At 30.7% G+C, this 23,209-nt stretch overlaps 1 protein-coding gene across 1 annotated transcript in view; it reads left to right on the forward strand.

Moving 5' to 3' along the window:
• The first annotated feature begins 664 nt into the window (after positions 1 to 664).
• The window catches only part of LOC125066416 (protein dissatisfaction), a 31,433-nt gene continuing 8,888 nt past the window's right edge, over positions 665 to 23,209 (forward strand). The window contains exons 1-3 of the mRNA XM_047674483.1: positions 665 to 674; positions 5,248 to 5,328; positions 5,841 to 6,002. Coding sequence (XP_047530439.1) covers positions 665 to 674; positions 5,248 to 5,328; positions 5,841 to 6,002 — 253 coding nt within the window. The remainder of the gene's footprint in view (positions 675 to 5,247; positions 5,329 to 5,840; positions 6,003 to 23,209) is intronic.

Below are 23,209 nucleotides of genomic sequence, written 5' to 3' on the forward strand. Positions count from 1 at the left end.
TGTTCATTACATTTATTTTTTAATTTGAGTGCATATTTACTAACGAGTGAGTGAATAGTATATAATAACAATAATTAAGAAAAATATTATAAACATTTGCATTGAAATATTAATTTCCGTAGATTTTTTACAATGAGAAAATATTATTTTACTGTTATGTTTAAACATAACACAGATTCGCCACCACTGATACTGTGACAATGTAGCCTGTGGACCGAGACACAAGATGCGTCCGCAGTTCTCTCGCTTACACCTCACTCGTACTTGATTTCCCATCCCGCTCGAGGGTGGGACTCGATGTAATCAGGGGATGATGTGACTCGCGATCTCCGCAGCGGCTTCAAAGATCACAATTATCAGACCAGTCTGTCGAAAGCCGCGACCGAGTGGCGAAGTCATAATAGAGAAGTCAGTTAAACTTTTATAATATGATCAGTACTTCTCTTTATTAATTTAGAATCTATTTATTTAATTTTCGTCGGATGTGATTGGGAACTTATTGATTTATAATAAAGTTATCAAATTAAACTTCGACTCAGTTCGTTTGAAACCATGCGCAATGGTTAAATGGTGTTGAAAATATTAATTATAATCAGGTGAAATAAACGTCGAGCTGTCGGCCTTTTGGGAAAAACAACGGGTGCCGGCCACGGCTTTCCGGAGAATGGGAACAGGTTGGTGAAATTAATTGGAAATTATTTCTTTAAACAGTCTAACATAAATTAATAGACGTTTGTTTTAAATTTTCTAGCTACATTTGTCCTTATAGGACCTTGTCTAATTACTATCCCGTGAGGTAAAGGTAGAGTACGAAATGTATATCAAAACTCTTTTTATTACAGATTGTTACGTTCTAGTTTTTTGTGTTTTATTTATAAAGATATTAATACTAATAATATTCCATTCCTATAGGGTTTCTGGCTGAATTCCTCGTAAGAGATAAGACATTAGGTGTATGATAACGTTGATTAGTTTCTCAAAATATGCAATTTTACGTAACTTGTTTAAATGACAGACAAGAAAAGGAGATACAAAGAATAAAATAGATAAATCAATACGATTACGAATCTTTAATATCCTTTTACGGTTATCCCCCTGTAGGCGAGAAGAAAATCCGAATTAAATCACGGTTTATTATTTCAGTAACAGTAATCAATTTTTGGAATATATTTTTATATATTTACTGTACGTTTTAATGCATGTTTTCCTTTTACTATCCTTAAATTATTATGATTGCTATCAACAAAAAAAATGATTTTTGACCAATCACGTATACCTACGTATGAACGTCTGTAAAAAAAAAACTAATATTATTTTAACAGACACAGGACTTTACCCCGCTGAGTTTATTTTGCCGGTTCTTCTCAGGTCCGAGGTGCTAAATTCCGAACCGGATTTTTGACTATCAATAAGCAAGTGTAAACACTAGAAGTGTTATTGAATAAAGATTTTTGACTTATGACTTTGACTTTTTACGACAAGATAAAAAGTTTGCTACAGCTATAGCCAGAAAACTACAATTTATGCTAAGTTTTTAAATTTAAATATCATAAAGGATTAAGATTTAAAAAAAATACAAGCTCAAGTAGTAATTAAGAATATTATTATAATTAAGAAATAATATATTTTGATAATTAAGAATATTAATCGTCTACACTGACAGTTTCTGAACGTAAATCTTTGACTTCTAACGACAATTGAAAGTCGTGTTAGCCCGTTTAATGGGACATATATTCCTAAGTTATGATAGTTGATGTAGTTATAAAAAGTTTGTATAAGAACAACATATCTAGTAATGTCCGTCGGGAGACTGTCTATATCGGTGTTTAACGAGGGCTTGTATGATAATCATGTGGGAATCTCAATTTTATATGTAGATAGGTATTATTTAAGTATATTATATGTAGTTATAAAAATAAATCCCCGGAATGTCTTGACTTTACAAGACTAATCATTATGAGAATTGTCATTACAAACAAGATCTATTTACATTACATTACTATTACTATTTAAGTATATTACATTGCAATATAGGTACATACTGCATAATAAAGATTTTGTTATTTCAATTTGTGTTTATAATTCATCTTATACTCGGCGGTGAAGGAAAACGTCATGAGCAAAACTGTATGTATCTAATTTCAATGAAATTCTGCCACATGCAGCAGCATGGTAGTATAAGCACCAAAACTGTCTTAAGTATAAACTCGATATGTGAATTTTTATTTTAAATTAGATATATATTAAGTATCATAGCAATATTATAATTTTAGATACTCAATGTAGACAAGCCTTTATACGATTGTTTAATTAGAACTATACAATACGTAGTTGGAATTAAGACAACGTCTAAGATCATTGAAACGCAACAAATCCTAGTCTTTGTGAATGTAACTTAGGGACGAACCCAAAACTTTGTTAGATCACGCTCCCTTGCCAAGCTCTTACAACTTTACACAGCGTGGTCCAATTTAACAAATTTAAATTAAACTATTTTTACTTTTCTTTTCATACTCCATGTAAATTATTCCCGCTATTTGCGTATTTCATATTATATTCATATCTAGTATCCGTCAACGAGTTTGTTCGCGTTTTAGGGTTGGTCGTCAAGTGTTAGGCATAAAAAGCCTATATCCTTTAAAAAGTTTATATATTTTTTTTATATCCTTCGTTAAAGCTTAAGCTTGGGTCATACAAAATTTCATCAAATTCGGTTCAGTGTTTTGGCCGTGAAAGAGCAACAGACAGACAGACAGGGTTACTCTCGCATTTATAATAGTAGATAACTAATATATCAATTAAGATTACGCTTTGTTTTTGAATACTGAATACTACTTTTAAAACACAACTTAGATAACGATTAAAATTATCATTTTTTTTGTTAATATATGAGAAAGCAGATCAGGATATGAATCCTACCCAGGATAGTAAACACCAGAATTAAACATATGTATTCATTGGACAAATTAACGAGAAGCATACAACATCAAAATTATGTTTAAAATTATATTTTTTTTAGATTTCAACGTCAATCCGATTAAAACATTTCAAGTTTTAATTGGGTTAACTTTGTTCTTTAATAGTAAAAACACGCAACGAAACATTACTAAATATATATATATATATATATATTTAGTAATAAATATACACCTATATATATATAGAGTCTTTAAAACTATTGCTGCTTAAATTTCAGGGAGTCATTCGCCATCGCCCCAAATCTAAAACTTTGCCGAATCAACTGAACATTGTGTATGTTTGTCAAGTGCAAGCCTAAACCAATTAAATGAGGATTTTAGTAATTACTCGTAGACAAAATTACTATTTAAAATAAGTTTAATACATACATTATATCATTTACAAATCAATTTTATTACTTTCTTTTTAAAAATAGACTTTGCGTTTTCGTAATTTCCCAATTTCCTATGTCTATTATTACCTATTATTTTCTCTAATGACATTATTAAATCTTTCAAAATACTTCGAACATTATAAAATAGTTAACATTCAAAGATTAGCGTTGGTATATTAGCGGCGAATTAGAGAGTGTGGCGTTTCACACGACTATGGTATTTTGTCGCGAATTATGTAGAGTTCGGTGCACAGGGCCTCACGCATCGGTGCATTAACACATACAACCCCTCTTATTACCTATATATTATTTATATATATAAATGTGCTGCTTATAATTAATAAATTAACACACATCGCTATTGATTTAACGATGTATATATATGAGATGAATAATTTATTCTTGTTGTTTAAATTTAATTTATCGTGTTTATAAAATACAAATTTTATTTGAAGAAAAAATCTTTTAAATATTAAAGGGGATAATTACGACACTTCGCGGCTTTTCTTTGAGGCCCGAAAGACGATCGCTAAAGTCGTCTAAGTCCATTTCAGTAAAAAAGAAATGATCTCTCCTTCAAAAGGATTTGCGGCATTAAGGCGGGAATTGTTGTTACACCGCTATTGATACTTATACTTTAAGCGAAAAAATTAAAGCTTCGAAAATATTAAATAGATATTTATGAATCCTTTCCTAGATATCATTTTAATAAAACTGTAGATTCTTCATAATATATTATAAATATAATTATTACTCTTTACTTATATGAGCGTTGTCAATACGTAATTTCTAAAACGACGTATCATTGACAATTGCAAAATAAATGGATAATAATAAATAACTGAATGGATTCAAGTGAAACTTATTTCGTAAGTTAAACTATTTACCTTTTTATTATAGAAAAAAAACTAGTTTTAATATATTATGAAAATAATAAAAGCTATATATAGTATTTTAAACATATTTTTTTCGTTAACGCAACGGTGTGACTGTATCTATAATACGCAACGCTAAGCGACGAGGAAAAGGGGCAGCTGAGTAAGATGGTGTCTGTAAACGCAACAAAAACACGTTATTAGCGAGATTCGTGTAATCTGACTAATCTATTTTGTGCTGGGGAGAGTGCACTGTTATTGAAGATCGTAATAGAATAAATATACCTCAGACTTAACCTGCTAATACTGCAATCGACACGTTATTTTGTAATTAGTAGATGTTATTTACACAAAAGGTGAAATAATTTTGAAATTGTTATTCTTATTGAAAAAAATGTGTCTTTTACTTGTTTATAAAAAATAATGTTTAATTTAAAAAAGTATTTCTGTTATCTGATGTTAAAATAGATTAAATTATCGGTATATAATAAAGATGATTTAATTATATAAATATAAGTATTACTACAAACTACAGTAACTACAGTATTTTATATATAAGTTCAGCTAGTTATTCAGAATATGAGCCTCTTTAAATATAAACATATAATATACCATAGGCTATGAAAGCTTAATCCTTCAACTGTAACACATAATATATATACAATAATATTATACACACAATTACATATTTTATTATTATTATTTTTAAATAATAATTGTATCTCCACAGACTTTGTTGTTTCGATTGTTTAATTCCGAATATAAATTATAAAATATTATATACCTACCTATAGTAGTAGTATTTAATTTGCGTGATTTTGTTACAGCCACAGATACAGCGTCGTCAAATTTTACGCGGAATAAGATTAAAACACATCTACGTAACATCAAATAATTAGTTTCTAATTAGATGTTAAATATATTATGTATATGAATTAGAAATTCACTTCTCGGCTTTATTTTTAAATATTAAGTGTTAAATTTAAAATGATGTAAAGAAAATCATAATTATCATTATAGGGGACAGACTGCTCGACATCCCCTGCAACGTATGCGGTGATAGAAGTTCTGGAAAGCATTATGGCATTTACAGCTGCGACGGTAAGATTAGAATCTTTTTTAATATATTAAATACTACTAGATACTAGATTTAATAAGTATAGACTGGACCATATAAAAAAGACAAAATCGGCCAGTATGTCCTCCTGATTTTTATTAAGGTGGCCAATCTTAAAGATTAGTCGATTCCATAGAAGATAGTTCAAAAGTATATGCGCACACACGGCTGCACTCTCTCTTCGATTTCGAGAGGGCGATTTTTAGATGAAAACAATGATGAAAAGTTAACAAACCTAGTAGTTTTACATTTCCTAAATATGTTGCTCGTCTGTGTATTTTTGTTTATAACTGTCAATGTTTGGAATTTAACGGAAGCGGAAGTAAAATTTTTACCAAATTTTTTACACACATTTTGTTAATTTGACTAAATTTTATTAATTGTCTAAAATCAGATCTGATTTAGAATAACTTTTTTTTTGCGGTCCGTTTCACGTGAAGTGCATCTTTTGTTATTTGTATTTTTTTTTTACATAGTTTTCTTTTTAATAAACCAGGATGTTCAGGCTTCTTTAAGAGGTCGATCCATCGGAATCGTGTATACACGTGCAAGGCTGGTGGAGAGATGAAAGGCCGCTGTCCAGTGGACAAGACACACAGGAATCAGTGTCGTGCCTGCAGACTCGCCAAGTGCTTTCAAGCCAATATGAATAAAGATGGTGAGCTTGAATATACTAATTCTAGAAAGGTCGATATATAAGCACGCAAACGCAACGCAATCCAAAATTGGTCATTTTCCTTTTTGCTAGTTTCCTTTACATAAGAATAATAATGTATCAGTATACAGTAACACAGTTATTGTAGTTTATTAATGATCACAGTAATTTCGGTTTGTTTTCATGTAATTTTATCAGACCCATCTAGCTCGGTTCCACCAAGTCACAATTATTCTACCGCCAAACAGTAATAGAGTGTATTTTTGTATTCTGGTTAAAAAGGTTAGCCAGTGTATATGCACAAGAGACATAACATCTTAGATGTTGTGGTTGGCGGCAACATGGACAGCGGCGGATGAGGTTTATTATACTTACAGTGTCCGTATGAAGAAAGTGACTACTTCAATCAGGTTGCTGTTGCATATGCTCGTTTGTCTGCCAATAATAAAATTATTATATAAAATGTCTTATTGAGTAAACAGTATCGGTATTCTATAAGAACTCACTTCCTAAATTTGTGAAATGTTGACTCAAATGAAACCTGACTGAAAGCAACACATAATATGTTATAATTATTTATAGGAAATATCACACCATAACTAGTTCAGATATTAAGTACCTACGATTTAGTGTGAGTTTCGTGTTTCTTCTTATTATGTTATTATGATTGGATATCATATTATGTAAGGAATATAACTCTATTTTTATTTCTTACTCGTGAAAAGAATAAGGTTTTAAATAATGATATTACAAATAGATATATTTATAATATAACAACAAAGGATTTGTTGAATTATTTTCAAACTCATAAACACAATGTTTATACCGAATGTCTGAATTAATTTATCAAAATATCATATAAGCTCGATGTTCACACAAGAAGTACTCTATCGGTATATTACAATAACGGATCCTATTATGAAACTGGAGGACTATAATAGTGCGGTCTGCATTTATGTCCATCACATTCACAGCAGGTTGTTTTGTCCAGAGCTCACTCAGTGAAATATTGAGTGAAATAAAACTAGCCAACGTTGCCGCGTACAGTGCCGTTCAATTTCCACCACATCCGATCCTATCTGTCATTACGTCATCTCGATGTGCCCAATATTGTGTTGCGCTGTCAGCCTCTGTCGCTTTTATTTATTACCAAACGATAATGTTATGCTTTGATAAACACCGAGTAAATAAAATGAAACTGGAATATATTGTGTATAGGTTGTATATTTACACGTAAATAAAAAAAAAAAAGAGAATTGTCTTGGGTTACCCGGTTGGAACGCAATTGCTTTTGCTATATATATTATGTACATATTGCATATCAGACACAATAAAATAAATTAAAAACGTTTCAGACTTATTAAATGACAATGACAAATAATGTTGTTAAAAGCACGTTTAAATAATATTAAATAAAACCGTACCGTATGCTAAAAAGATATAGAGAAGGAAAGGTCGCCTGGAGGGGGTATAACGCTTCTTGCTTACATTACGATTTTTGCCGGTACATTCTTCTGTAAGCCGCGTAAAATAAATTCGTTTCAATAAACACCCAATGATACTTATATTTTCAACCTAAAAATCAAAATTAGCCGGATAGCTGACTTAAACGTATTCCTACTTTTCTAAATAAACTATGCGTTCTATTTCGACATTTAAGATTGAAACGACTATAAAGGCATTTCCAACGCTACAATTATTGACACAAACGTATCTATAGTTCACCCCTTTATGTTAGACCATATGACAGGCATCCTCAACTTTGGAAAATCCTATACTTACCAGAAACCTGCCTCATTACGGGAAAGGAAAGCGGAGAAGAAATAAGAAACTCAATGGTACGACTAACTAGATTGACATATCTACTGATATAACATGCTTCGCAGCCAATAATAGCCAATACTAAATGTATTGGTCATGCCGCCGGACTGCTCATTTTCTTATAATGCATTCTTGGAGAACAAACGCCAGGCTTATTAGGGTAGTTACCAAGGAGTTCTACGAAATTTTATACAACGATTTTGGTAATTATTACATATATTTTTTATTAAATGTACATATATTTTGTTCAGGCAGGCTGAATGAGGCATATAAGAAATATTAGCCATTTCTTACATCGTCAATGCGCTTTGGGAACTAAGATATAAGTCCTGTGTACATGTAGTTAAACTGATTCACTCACACTTTAAGCCAATATACAACAATTCTAAATATAATTCCATGGCGGAAGAATAAGTAATAGGTAAGTGGGTACCTCCGACCACCACCAAGGTCCTCCACCAAGTAAAATCAAACATTTTATTTGTGATTTTTATCTTTATTTCAAATCAATTTACTTCAAATTATTTATGCACATGACCCGGAATAAATCTATGTAACTAAGCAAAATTTTGTGAATAAATGAATATTCATAGTCCTATCATCCTATGTCGGTCGCAAGTCGGGCGCCATCTCTTGTTACAAAGCTTTTGAGTATTCTATGTTGATTATGACGTTTATAATATAGGGCTGTCAATATATTTTAGATACCCAAACCATTTATTAAGTAATGAAATAGATTCAAATAGTGTTTAAAAAAAAATAATGCCTAGACTGACCCCTTAGTTGAATGAATTAATTAAATTGAAATTAAACAATTTTTAATCAGTTTAAGTGGCTTTTAGTTTAATGAACTTATTTACTTGACTACTAGTTTAATTACCAAGTGGCACATATTCTGAATTGAAGTATATTAATCGACTAGGTATATTCTTCTTACATACGTATAAATATACTTGTGTAGCGTGAATCAGTAAGCTAGTAAATAATACATAGTATTCTCATCGCTAATGGAACGAATTGAACGTAGCCCTGTCAGCAGAGGAGTAGCGAGCTGCGGTCTCGCCGCAGGTGCTCTGCCGCTAAATTATTCACGAGCATCACTTTGTGCCACCGCGACCCGGATTACCTTTATATGTTTACTCGCTCGCGTAATTATACGCCCTCACGAAACTTACTCGCCGCAGACAACGACGACGTTTCCTGTTTTAACGCGCACACAAATCTCTCGAAGGATATTACAATTTATAAAAATTAATTCAATAAATATTTAATATTTTTTGAATAAAGAACATAGTTTCATTAATTTACTGTTTTTTGGATGTAAAAGTTGTTTATTTGTATGTAAAAGTATGTAATAGGTAGATGTAAAGTGAAAATAAAGAGATAGTACAAATTTTATTCTAATTTGACAGTATATCATCTTGATACACATAAATGTAGGAATGTAACAAATAATAAAAAGTGCTGAAATATGTCTAAACCTCATTGTCTTTGTGCAGTTATATTATATAATATATGTTACAGTAGAAGTATGCTAGAAGGTTATGTATTTAAAAATTAGTATAATAGTTAAATTAGTAGTTAAACAATACAATAAGTTAGTGATAACACAATGAACAATAATACATATATCTGTGATATTTTTCATGAAAAACTCATCTATAGAGTTAACAAAGTTTATAGTCAAACGAACAGCCAATCAGCTAACTTCAATATCACGGAGCAAACACGAAGCAAATCGGTTCTAGTCAAACGTTGACTCTGACCCGTAGGTTAATCTATCTCTATAACATTGCCAATGTTGCCAACGTTCATCATCTAAAATTGCATATATTGAATTATCGATGTTAATTGAAAATTATGTTTTTTTTAAATAACGCTTCTTATATTAATAGGTATAAATATCCTGCCTTGTATTTCTATTAAAGCATAAAATATATACGTTATAATAATTTTAATTGTAGATTGATGCATTTAAATGACCCAAACCAAAATGTATAACCAAATTTATGACAATTATTTATATTCCGAAGGAAAATATCATCTTTCATTTTAACCGATCAAATAAACGTAATCCTCAATATAACTTTGTCGATTAATTTTAAATCGATTTTGTTTCGTAGAGACTTTTGCGAGTCGCACTCTTATAATTATAATACTCACGAAAAAGTTAAAGGGTAGATACCAAAAAGCTCTTACTTTCGTTTCTTAAAAGTTAACCATTTGCCTTTTAAAAGAACTTTAGACGTCGTCATTTATTAAATTTTAACATTGTGATTTCGATTTGCGCTCTTTGACCTAAATATACCAAAGTTATTAATAAATCATTAAAAAATATAATATATAGTCTATAATCTTAAAAAATACTTTCTCAAAACAGACACTTAATTAATATAAATAAATATGGTATAAATAAAATCAAAAGCAAAATTTTTCAAAATATAGATTCCTACTTGGATAAATAACAAGAAACTTATTTGTTTTATTGTTCTCTGTATTCAAATTACATAAAAGTTATATAAATTAAATTCCACGACTAACAGCAATTACTACGAAATCTGGTAATAAGAGCAATGTCGTGAAGACGCATAACCGTCGCCGACTGAGCTCTCAGCCAGCAGCCAAGGGGCAAACTTTTCAATTACCGCCATGTCGTGTTACCCCGCAGCGGGTTAAATTAATTCTCTCCACTTCACAAAAAGATTCACCTTACCCCACACCACCCCTGTGAATCGACGAGAGTCCGTTCTGGCGTTTTTAGAATTTTCCCTGATATTTCCCAGCGCTCACCCGTAACATACTGACGTTTCACAATATTTATTTTTAATTTACCGGTTTGCGCACAAGATTCGGAATCTACAATGAGCTTACCTTTTAGAAGTTCTTTTGTGAAAAAGAGTATATCAATTTAATGAATCGGGACTCAAGCTTTCCCCTATCTCTGTCTTTGTTTTTGTACGGTCATTCATTAGTAATCTTATCAACCTTTGATTCTTGTTTCTAATTGTAAATAAGTTTATTAGATATGTATAATGTATATGGAATAAATATTGCGTTATTAATAAAGCAAGCAGTAATAATTTTTTAACTAAAGGTAGGTTTTTAGTTAGGTTCTTCTTGCGTATTTTGTTTCTGTGTTGTGTTGAAATTGTATTACCCATCAAATTTATATGTGTTGTTGTTGTGTTTTGTGACTTTATACATCAAATTATACATACTTGCACGTGTAACATTTATTTTGAGTAAAGCGCATGAAATAGAAAATTGATTACAGGTGTACAAAAATGTGTTGTAATTGTTTTTCTAAGTCGACTTGGGTTTGTTAGGTTTTTAGGCATAATATTGTGAGACTATATCTATGCTGTAAGAGTTCTAGTTTAGATTGAAATATATCTTCCATAAAATATTGTAATAGATTCGAAATAACTAACGTACATCTATTTATAATAATTCACTGGTATCTGCTGCTACACCTTAAATAATATATTCCATGTTTATAGAACTTAAAAACAATTAATAAGAAAATCAGATATTTAAGAATTTGGTTGTAAAATAACAAAACATCGTCTAACTCGTTATCCTAACATAATACGTTAATAAATTAACGTGAAGTTGGCGCTTTTATAGCATACTTTTTATGCAACATTAGTCCTTTCTGACCCTTAAATTTATTGGCCATTCTCATACAAAACCATTGCGTGCTACGCCCATAAGAAGCGTAACGAATTGTTCTATCGCTCCAAGAGTGTTCAGGAGCTAGAATTTAAACACGTGTTCGACACCTCCTGCTCTCCTGACCACGGCGATCCCCGAGGGGAGCAAGTGAGGGTGAACTCAATTTAACTATCATTGTGAAATTAGAAATGCTTGTAGAATTCGTATTATTCGGCAATAAATGAATATTATTGATATATAGTTTGATAGGTTGGTATATTTAAATCATTTTAACACTATCTTCCCCGGTTTCCGTTTTTTCATCGTATTATATGTTAAAACAAAATAAACGTTACGAAGGGTTCTTTAAATAAAAAGGAACTTTAAATATTCCTTTTTGTCAACATAAATTATTTGTACATTGCAAATGTTCTATCAATGTTAGGCGTAATCAAAATATTTATACTACAAATTCATACTATGAAAATGATTAGGTATAAAATTTCTAGAATTTCATGATTGTTGCTAAACGTTTCGTGTAAGTTACGGTTTCCATAACAAAAATATTATTATAAGGAAACGATCCCCGTGGTCCTTCGTTTCCGTCGATCCGATTATGCGATATATATATTTCACCGCTTTACCTGTCCCCGTTGCCATCTGAAATATTATGACCAATATTTTGACAATAAGGAATTTAACCCTCGCACGCCCCGTGAGTGAATCTCTCCCATCAAATTTAATTTTCATGTCGTGCGTGAACAAATTATTGCATGATCATAGTTTAACGAAAATAAAATATTATAATGGAATAAACCGTTACATCTGGCTCTGATGATGCTATTTTTTGTGATACTTTAAGCGATAGTTAATTAATTTCTGCTTTACATTGGGGAGTTAATTGCATTACGGATGAGTGGATTTGTTGAGGTTTAGTCGTAATTGGTTTTTGGTATTAATAATAATTAGCTGTAATATTCAATCAAATCACATAACTTTAAATGTTTTGGTTTCGTCCACAAGTTTTTGTTTTTGAAGAAATATTTAACGAGAGTTAAATTTACAGGATAATATAATTTGCACAAGTTAAATAATATTTTAACATCCAATACGCTAATGGTACACGAATTGCCAAGTTATATAAAAGTCGTAGGTTCAAGTCTGCTCCATTTGGCTATTGCTGTCCGCACTTTGGCAAACCTTTTACATCACGAGAAAAATAGGTAGGTATATTCTAGTAATATCTTGAATTCTCGTAATGTCATAAATAAAAATAAAAAAGTATTAAAGCCGATTATTTAGAAAGAATGGTGGATAAACACCATATATCAAAAAAGGTATCTATAGTTCGGAAACAAAGCAACGCGCTGCACTCCGAAGTTATGAAACACTTCGATCCTCAAAACTGCTGCCGGCTTGTCGGTTACCGCGTCAACTTTTAAAGATTTGGATGGAATTTTCCTGTTATTCTTTAACCTCACACTTACATTATTTTTTCTACCAACTTTATTTTTAACGATATTGTATAATTACACAGTAATTAATACGTGACGCGTGATTAATTCATTTATAAAACATAGGTACCATATACTCGAAATTAACTTTTCAATATTTTCTATCGGATTTTTCCGAAAAAAATTTAGGATATTGTAATTCTTAATACATATAATAATATGCTACAAGTAATGCAGCATAATATACTATAACTTATCATTTTGTAGAAGAAAAGTAATCTATATCGTGTGCTGTTCTGTGCAAACAAATAACAAACTATTCATAATATTAGTGTGAGTGTGATTAGAAAGTGTTCGTAAGACTCACAAGTGAAAAAAAGCTGGATATTTCTCATATTTATGTCGCTGCACTCAAAAATATTCCCTAGGACGGTGTTCTAAGCTATAGAATTTACAGAAATGTGTTCTTTATAAGTGCTGACGGTAAGGGATAATTTCGTACGCAGGTGTTACAAGCCGTGGGATATTACCCACCTGACGCGCCCCCTCTGCCTCTTCGCTGCCCTCCGCCCTATCTGGCTCGTTAATGATGATGTGCTCAGCCAGCAGACTATTTCACTTCTGAATACATCTTTCTCACTTTTAATCTTACCTCCCTTTCGCACACAGGTGATTTTCTCGTGTTGTCCCCTTCTACCTAGGTTCGCCTGGTCGCATCCACCTAGTCAATTCGGCAAACGCGTATCTACTTTGTGTCGGAAATGTAATGGAACAAATGCGGCTGGAATTAACGTTGAAACGAATGTCGGGACATGAGGTCGTTCTCTCAGCGAATATTTTCCACGCGACGATTTCGATGCACATCTATAGGGCTTTAATGTCGTCCTCTTATTTTTGTTTATTACTGAAATATAATTCAATACATTCTACTTTTCCTGTACAGTTTGTTTGCCATCTTAAGCGAGAGGAACCGTACAAAATCTCTTTGGTTTATTCCGTCTAAAAATATTTTAAAGAAGTAATTAACTTACAAACATATCGAATCGAATTCAAGACGAAATAAAATGTAAATAAGTAACAATATAAGATAAAAGTATAAAAGATTAATTGCCCTTGTAAAGTTGTAAAAATTTTTCGATTATACTTGCACTGATTATTAATTTATTAAAATAAAATCATTTATCTAACATTTTCATTCATATACAATATGCTTATTGATACATTGAGACTTAACTAGGAATATGTGCAGTGTTATAAAAATAAAATCCCGACGGAACGCTCTTTCCAAGAGAAATAAATCAGTCCTCTTCGATGTATTTGTAATATTAATGTTAAGTAATAAAGCATTTTTTTATGAAAATTACTAAAGGGCGCAAAAAAATAATTATCAGTAAGTTTTTTGTAATTATTATCAATCCGCTAAATAAAATTAAGATTTCAGTTCACAATATTCCATAGAAATACCGTGCTACTAAAAAGTTAACATTTTAATGCAAGACACTACATTCGATTTTTTGTATTTTATTCTTATTTAAACCTATTCTATTTAGCTTAGACGTTTATTACTTATCACCAATCTTAATGGCATTAGTTCATCTGCACAGATGCCTCGCCTCTCGGCCGTAACCAAATATAATTTAAGAAATTATTAACATAGTGGCACTAGACTCATATTAAAACAAAAAAAGCGGCAAAAGTAAAAGTGCGAGTCGGATTCGCCTATGAACGGTTCCGTAGTAGCAAGTAACATAATATAAAAGTTCTTGTAGTTCCTTGTAACTTTGATCGACGTTTTAATAATAGTGTATTTTTTTTGTATTTTTATATGTATTTGAGTTGATTGAATTCGAGGTAAATTGCGGTTTACGATTTATGACGTATTAAAAAAAACTGCTTACTAGATCTCGTTCAAACCAATTTTCGGTCGAAGTTTGCATGGTAATGTACATCATATATATTTTTTTAGTTTTATCATTCTCTTATTACAGAAGTTCTAGGGGGCCGGCACATTTTACCACTTTGGAAGTGTCTCTTGCGCAAAATATTCAGCTTAAAAAAATATTAGAAAACTCAATATCATTTTTTAAGACCTAGCCACAGATACATGTAAGGATTTGATGAAAAAAAATTGAGTTTCAGTTCTAATTATGGGGGACCCCCAAAATTTATTGGTTTTTTTTTTCTATTTTTGTATGAAACTCTTAACGTAGTTAACAGAATACATCTACTTACCAAGTTGCAACAGTATAATTCTAAAAGAAGGCATATTATTCGGAAAAAGATTAGATTTAGATGATAAAAAAGTGTGGAGAGAGCTTGTTGACTTCCGGGCAGGATATATTACATACATATATAATTGTATATAACTAACATGACTGTATTTTTAGATGTTGAAATAGAGGTACTACTGCGTTTAGTTCTGGTTTTTCTCGGTAAAATCTACATTCCGAACCAGTGGTAGCTTTAATAATATAATTTGTTAAATGACAATATAAAACTGCTTGTAAATCTTGAATAAAGTATATTTTGAATTGATTCGATTTGATAGTTTCGGAAAAAAATGGCTGTGACAGACGGACGAACAGACAGACAGATAGACATGACGAATCTATAAGGGTTCAATTTTTTGCCATTTGGCTACGGAACCCTAAAAATGAGAAGAACTATGGTGTTGGCAATCATTAAACTGTTGCTGTTATCCAATAAAGATTTCTTATCAAATATTTTGTTTTATATACTGTATTTATAGTTATATTATTTTTATCTATATCATTTATATAAGTGTTATTTTAACAGTTATAGTATAGTCTTTATGTATCTCCTTAGCGTGAAGGTTGACTGGTAGAATAGTCTTCAATAATTAAGTTCGGTTTTGTACATAAAAAAATCTGTTTGTGTGTGTATTGTGTTTTGTAAATAAAGACATATTTAAATTAAAGGGATCAGCATTAACTTGTAAACAAGGTCTGGGAGAGAACAGCAATATTGAGAAAACAATATATAAAATATGTACCCCCAAATGAAGCTGAAACTTTAAAACAAAACGCTGAAGTCGTCTTACGTAACTCACTCTTACAAAGCAAATAATTAAGACCTTTCTCTGTCATATAATTCCGGAAAATTATGAAAAACTATAGTGCTTCTGAAAGTCGAGGAACGTCATCAATTCATAGCAATGATTATATAAAGATACATAACAATCTCGCAGACACAAAACACATAATTTGAGTAATATAGTCAAACGGTCAAACGAACTCGTCAAATATTTTATAGAACAAGAATTAATAGCAGTTGTATAGAATAACAATGACGTAACCATCGAATTTGTGCGATCAGCTTATAGTCATAAGTACATAAGTCTAATGTTTTATGAAACGACCTTTTGTCAGTTAAATTAACGCACCTGTATAAGATTTATCTAAACAGCTGGTTTCGGAGTTACAAAAAAATATAATAGTTTTCAGATAATTTATCGACATCCTAGTAGTCGATGCGACTATCAACAAAATAGATTAAAATATCTTTATTTTATCAAAATATTTTTAGGGATGCGTGACCTTTAGATGGTATTTCTAATTAAATTATTGTTCAACTTGAAATCTGTCTGAATTGAACAACTTCTTGTTAAGGGTTAAATGTTATATCAAACTGACGGGGTAGCCATGGAAAGTATTCTAGTAACGGTATTAGCTTGCGGTTGATATTTATACGTTGACGACGTTATTTAAATTATACATAAATATTTAATAAATCACAATTTGACATACCGCATATTAGATTCACGTATACTATCGTTCGAAATAAAATTTTGTCAAGTCTGATGATAGAAATTTTGTATAATGTTCAATCTCTACAGGTATAAAGCAAAGTCATCTCCCGCTTGTCTATACGCTAAGATACATATTTTAAAATGCCCAAGTTCCCAGTTCATGTCCATGTGCCCAGTTCATCATACTGTGGTACATGAAGAAAAGCACCTAATAGTATGTCGTCCACTAGCGTTTCCATATGTCATAGTTGTAATCGATAACATTGGTTCGGTCAGTTCCATAAGAAATACGTCACAACTGCGTCACAAAATGTTTACTGTTTACGTACACCAAAGGAGGTCCGTTTCTAGAGCCGCACGGATATAAAATAAACTGTGGCTGTGACAATTCGTATTTGCTAAACTAAGCGTAGTGGAAAGGGTTAAAGAACACATAGCACCGTTAATAAATACACAGGCAGATAAAGCTACTAAAGTTGTGGAATACGTATTAAGCTCAGAAACAAAGCAATGAATTGAGCATCATGATATTACGAGGCCAGATATTACTGTGTTCTACATTTTAGAACGTAAATTATTGAAATTTTGAAACAAAACAAAAACACATATCGACTACGGGACTTTTTATTACACATAGCTTATAATGTTTTATATTTCGAACAACTTTCAAATAAGTCGATTGCAGAGATAGATTTGTACAGCTTTATGCAAGCGTCTCTAGCTACCTATTTATCGGATATTCTATCGCCAAACAGCAATGCTTAGTATTGTAGATTTCCGATTAGAAGGGTAAGTGTGCCAGTGTAAATACTGGCACAAAGAAGCACATTTTAGTTTACAAGATTAGGGGACTGCATTGGTGATGTATATGGTTAATATTTCCTATAGCGCCAATATTTGTGGTGACCGCTTACCATGCGGTGGCCCATTAGCCAGTCCGCCTTTATCATGAAAAACCGTGTGAGATAAACTTGCGTAGTAGGTATATAAATCACGATCTATACGAATATCATGGTCATATTATCATTCTCTGAATTGAATTTTACTGTTATATTAGTAAATACCTACCTATTTTATATAACTATCAACAAATGGGCACTGCATATTGCTTCTTGAAGGTATACTTTATATTATCTATACTTTATATATTCTTTATAAGGAATATAAAGAAGTTAATAATGTAAGCAGATTTATTTATTTATTTATTTATTTATTTATTTATTAAGGCAAACACAACAGGTTACAATCACATAGAGAATATTTCTTAAACATTAATAGTGTCGAACAGATTATAACCCTAAGGGTGCATGCACAACATGCCGGGATTGCCAATTATTACAGTTAACAAATTCCAATACAGGGGATAACTATGTATTAGTACTAAACAATAACAACAGTAGGTATATCAAGAACATAATAAAATTAAATTACATGGACTAAACAAAAAAAAAGTCAAAAATAAAATATTAAAATTGATATTCAATGAAGTTACACGAATTAAATTTACAAGAAGAAAATAAATAAATGGTATAATAAACAATTTTGGTTTGAATTTACGAAAAAGACAAAAAAAATATAATCGTTAATAACTACAATTTTTTAAGTTTACAAATTGCATTTTTAAAATAGACATTTTTTACAATTTTTACAAAGGACGCTTGGTTTATATTAAAAATATCAATTTCATGATTATTATTATTAGTTATTTCATTATAAAGGCGGCACATTCTGATAACTGGATTATAAAAAGAGGTATTGTTTTTAAAAACTTGTAAAGAAAATGTTTTTGGCTTGCGGCAGTTGTACCTCGTATTAATATTTATGCTCGCGAGCAAAGCAGAAGAATCTAAATTTGAATGTATGATTTTGTGAAGTGTAATCAAGTCCTGCTGCTGTCGACGAGTACTTAATGGGGTCATTTTGAATTTTATTAGACGATCTTTGTAGCTTTTGATTTGTCTATGGAGATTGTTTCGATAAGTTAATACTTTTAGAAACTTTCGTTGTATTTTTTCAATTCTATCTGAATGCACATAGTAAGAAGGAGACCAAACCACGGCACAGTACTCCAGGATGCTCCGAACTAAGGTGTTATACAATGAAATAATAGCATTAGATTCTTTGAAGGATTTTGTTGTACGTATTATGAAACCCAAATTTTTATAAGCTTTGGTTGTAATATTATTATAATGATCGCGAAAAGTTAATTGGTCATCAAAAAGTATTCCAAGATCTTTAGCTACTGATTGTCGAGCAATTGCCTGGCCCTGCAGTTTGTACTCAAAAGATATTTTATGACGTTTTTTTGTTTTCGTTGATTAAATTAAACACACCGAAATGACTTTAACATCGACAGAAAACGTCCAATCTGCAGAGCCACACTCCACTAACTTTAATATTTATAGATTTTTGACAGTACTGAGGAAGATTTTCGCAAAACCAATTTTTGGTAGATATATTGAAGTAAAAAAAAAAATACTTCTGCATAGTCTCGATTCTTGAGCATATTCAATTAAAAATCTAGATTTTCCTCACCACTGTACTCACTATACCCTTAAAATTATACTTTTGTAAATATTATTAAATAAATACTTTATGATTATATATTTATAAATGATTTTAGGATGTTATGATATCTAATTGTTTTTTTAAAAATTATTTTTATACACAATTGGAATAGATAGTAGTATATCTTACTAAATTAAAACAGAAATATTATTGTAGTAAGGTATATAAAAAAATAGTACAAATATCCTAGCGTAATCCTCATATTCTTGTAAGAGGCATTGTGTGGGCAGAATGCAGCAGCCAATAAACGTTTTTAAGTAGTTTAGTTTTTAAAAAGGTTATTATTCTGCATTCTATCAGAAATCCATCAGATTTGCAACTATAGAAACTAGTTACATATAAGGTTGCCGAATCGTACAGAAACACGGTAGCTTATAAATGCATCTTGTGTAATCGTCGACCTTAAATAGCGCACTGCACAGTTTTTGGTTTGTACAGTTATAAGTACTAGAACGTATGAACAATTTGCTACAGATAACATACTATTTCAATTATCTGGGAATCCTGTACAATAACATTTCTACGAGCAAATGATAAAGAAGCACTACTGAAAAAAAAAACATTTGCGAAGTACCACACAGCTCCTACATCGAGGTTTGCGCGAACTTTCTTATACCCCTTGACCACTATTTCGTGTTTCGTTTTTTGACCAATTTTGACTGTTCGACAAAAAAGATCGTGTGTAACGGACTCTAAATTATATTAAGACATAGGGTATAAAGAAGTACTAGAAATATACTATGTATATAGTTTATCCCGCAGCGTAACATTAAATCCAAACTAACCATCCAACATCAAAACTAAATCTTAATCGATAAATTGCGAATTTGTTTTCACCGGCCTTTTTAACGATTTTTTAAGTAAATGCTCCTATCAGCCTCCTATCATAATAAGTTATTGTTAATATAAGTGATTTCAAAATCTATCCATTCTATTATTTGCACCTAGACGGATTACTTAACTTAAAACTAAATTTACGTCATTATAAGCATCTCGCCAACTCTATACTTCTCAAATAAATATCACGAACATACATACACGATACTATTCCCTTTTCATTAAATTTATTGGAATTTTAAGTGAAAATTTCGTCCTTTACAAATAATTATCTAACTAAAAATTATTATCTTATTAAACTTACCTATCTATTGTTTTATTTGTAAACGTATCTATATCTCTATATGAAATACTTACAAATTAATATATAATATCGAACATATCAAATGTATTCCAATAACATATTATATACTTATTTCTTGCTTGATGTTCTCTTTAGTGGCAACAATTGTTGAAATCCTCCTAGTCATGTTTTCTATTCAGAAGAAGGACAACTTCTTTAGACGATTAGAAGTGATGTCATAAGCAGCGTAGGGTTTGCTCGCTTTATTACAGATAAATAAATTTGTAGCGATACAAACGATATAACGATATGCTTAGTATCTTTGTATTTTATGTTTATGTTTTAATTATTTAATAAAATATTAAGTTATTGTGACACTATTAATCATTTAAATGTATAACAACGTATTATGTTATTAAAGGTGTTTTATTAAACATTATCTCTAGTATACAAAAACACATGGATTTACGATTGATTCAATGATAAATTATAGTCATATTTTTGGCTAAATTTATTCCTGTATCCGTGTTTAATATAGTCTTACAAATGCGTCTTACGCTTTGGTCTGTAAACCTTTTGACCATTCACCAATTCGGCTTCGTGAAGCTTTCATAGGCTAGGAGGCAAGCAGCTGGGATTATTGGGTCATTAATCACACCCCACCGTCGCCCGGTGGCGTAACTGTTCGCAAACAAGTCTGGCCTCAAGAAAATTGCTCACAATATCGATAAAATTATTAATCGTTATTCTGATTAATTTTATTTCTTACGTATTTCATTTAGGTAAAGATACTAAAATAACAGAAACTATCGATCAAGTGGTTTTTGGTAGGAATTGTTCTAATTAGTTTAATTTTGAACCTTTTGCCGAACTCATTATTGATTAAAATATTATTCGATAACGTAAATAAGATTATGTGAATATATGCATGCGACTTTCTTAAGTAGGCTATGCATACATTTCTATATTTCCTCGAATAGATTTATATTTTATTAATTAACGGCTACCAGTAGTGTATCTTTAATTTTAAATTATATGATAACTACTTAGATTCATAAAAATATAAAACCAATATCGATATCTTTTCCATCACTATAGTAATATCGACCACAGACCTCCATTTTCGGCTACGGTAGATATGTACGTAGTTACTTATCTCGCTTCCCCCCCGCCAAGAAATCTGGTGTGGGTTACTACTACAGTTTGCTACAACAGATGTTCTTCAACGGACTCGTGCTAAGTCCACAAAGAGCGTCTTATTTACGGTATTTGGTTAACAATTTGATTTTAAAAATATTTATAAAGACAATATATGTGCAAAGACGAAATTATTTACATCTTACTAATGGTATTAATAACGCAATAGTTTGTTTATTATTTAATTACGCCTGCACGGATTTCTATGTTTACTATATAAGTAAGTTCATTATACCATAGATAAAGACAATCAAGGATACTTTTTATTTTTTGGTTTTATTGTTTGGTTGGCCGACTGTATTTCTTAATAATAATAAACATAAACGACATAAAAGGGGATAATCGGTTTAAAATTTCAAAAAAGCACTACGATTTTCGCTTCGATTTTATGTAAAAAACATTTAAGTAAACAAAAAAAATTTAAAATGAATGAAAATTATAAAATGCAAATTCAAGAATCAAGGGTTGAAAGATATGAATCTTTCATTGGACCGACAATATAATAATTTTCTTTGCTTCAATTTGATTGTAAGTTTTAACCGATTCAAATCGCATTCCTAAACTAATTAGTAGATCTCTAAATATGCATATTTGAAATACGCTGCAGAAAACAATTTGACTTACTTTAAGTATCTTAATATATTATTATTTTCTTATAATAATTTATTGAAAAAAAAATACCATCAAGTATAAATAGTAATTAACCTTAATAAACATCGCGACTGCAGCGCCTACGGGCAAACAGAACAATGGGGCATGTAGTTTTTGTAACAGCTATACCTTTTGGAAAAATACTGTTTGTTTGCTTTTAATTCGATAGAGTTTTTTTTAAAGGGGCTTTTGGCTGATAGATCTTTGAAGTTAAATCTCCCTTTAAACGCTTCAAATGTGATTCAATGAAAGCCTTTTAGAAAAGGTTTAGATATTTACGTCACTTTAAGAAGATAATACATAATAATTATAAAAATATATGTTGTTGTTTTAATAATATACATTAATGCTATTTCAGCTTAAGATTATTTCCTAATCACGCTATAATAAGTATATAATATTGGTAGATACGAGAATACGGCAAGAGTCTATCTATAATAATCTGCTAATTCTATATGATTATATATACTTTTATAATTAACAAAAGAATTATTAACATGTTCTTAAATATGTATATATAAATATTAATTAAAAATAGTTACTGTATAAATTATGACCGCGTAGAATTGTGGCAAGAATGCTAGCAGAATTTCCTCGTTGAATTGCGATTCCGATCCTCTGGGCAAAAAACGAACCAGCCCTCCTGGCACCACTGAAGGCAATAAGGTGAAGTGTTATACTTTTAATAAAGCCTTTTGTTACTACTTCTCCAAGAAAGTAAGTAACTAACTTATATAATTAAATAATCGCATATCTCAGGACTTACCAGTCTGATCTGAAAAGTCAAGTTAAGAAAAGTTAGAGATAAATAGTCCATTTATTAAGACAAAATAATTAATTAATGTATAATATCACGCTACCACTCACGGGCGCGTAGCGTACCGTTTCATTTGAATGAAACCGCGCGGAACAGCTGATAATGTTCAAAAATATAAGTGTATTCTTAAAATCGGTATTAATTTCACATATTATATAT

This window comes from Vanessa atalanta, chromosome 9 (genome assembly GCF_905147765.1).
Source record: "Vanessa atalanta chromosome 9, ilVanAtal1.2, whole genome shotgun sequence".
NCBI classification, from domain to species: domain Eukaryota; kingdom Metazoa; phylum Arthropoda; class Insecta; order Lepidoptera; family Nymphalidae; genus Vanessa; species Vanessa atalanta.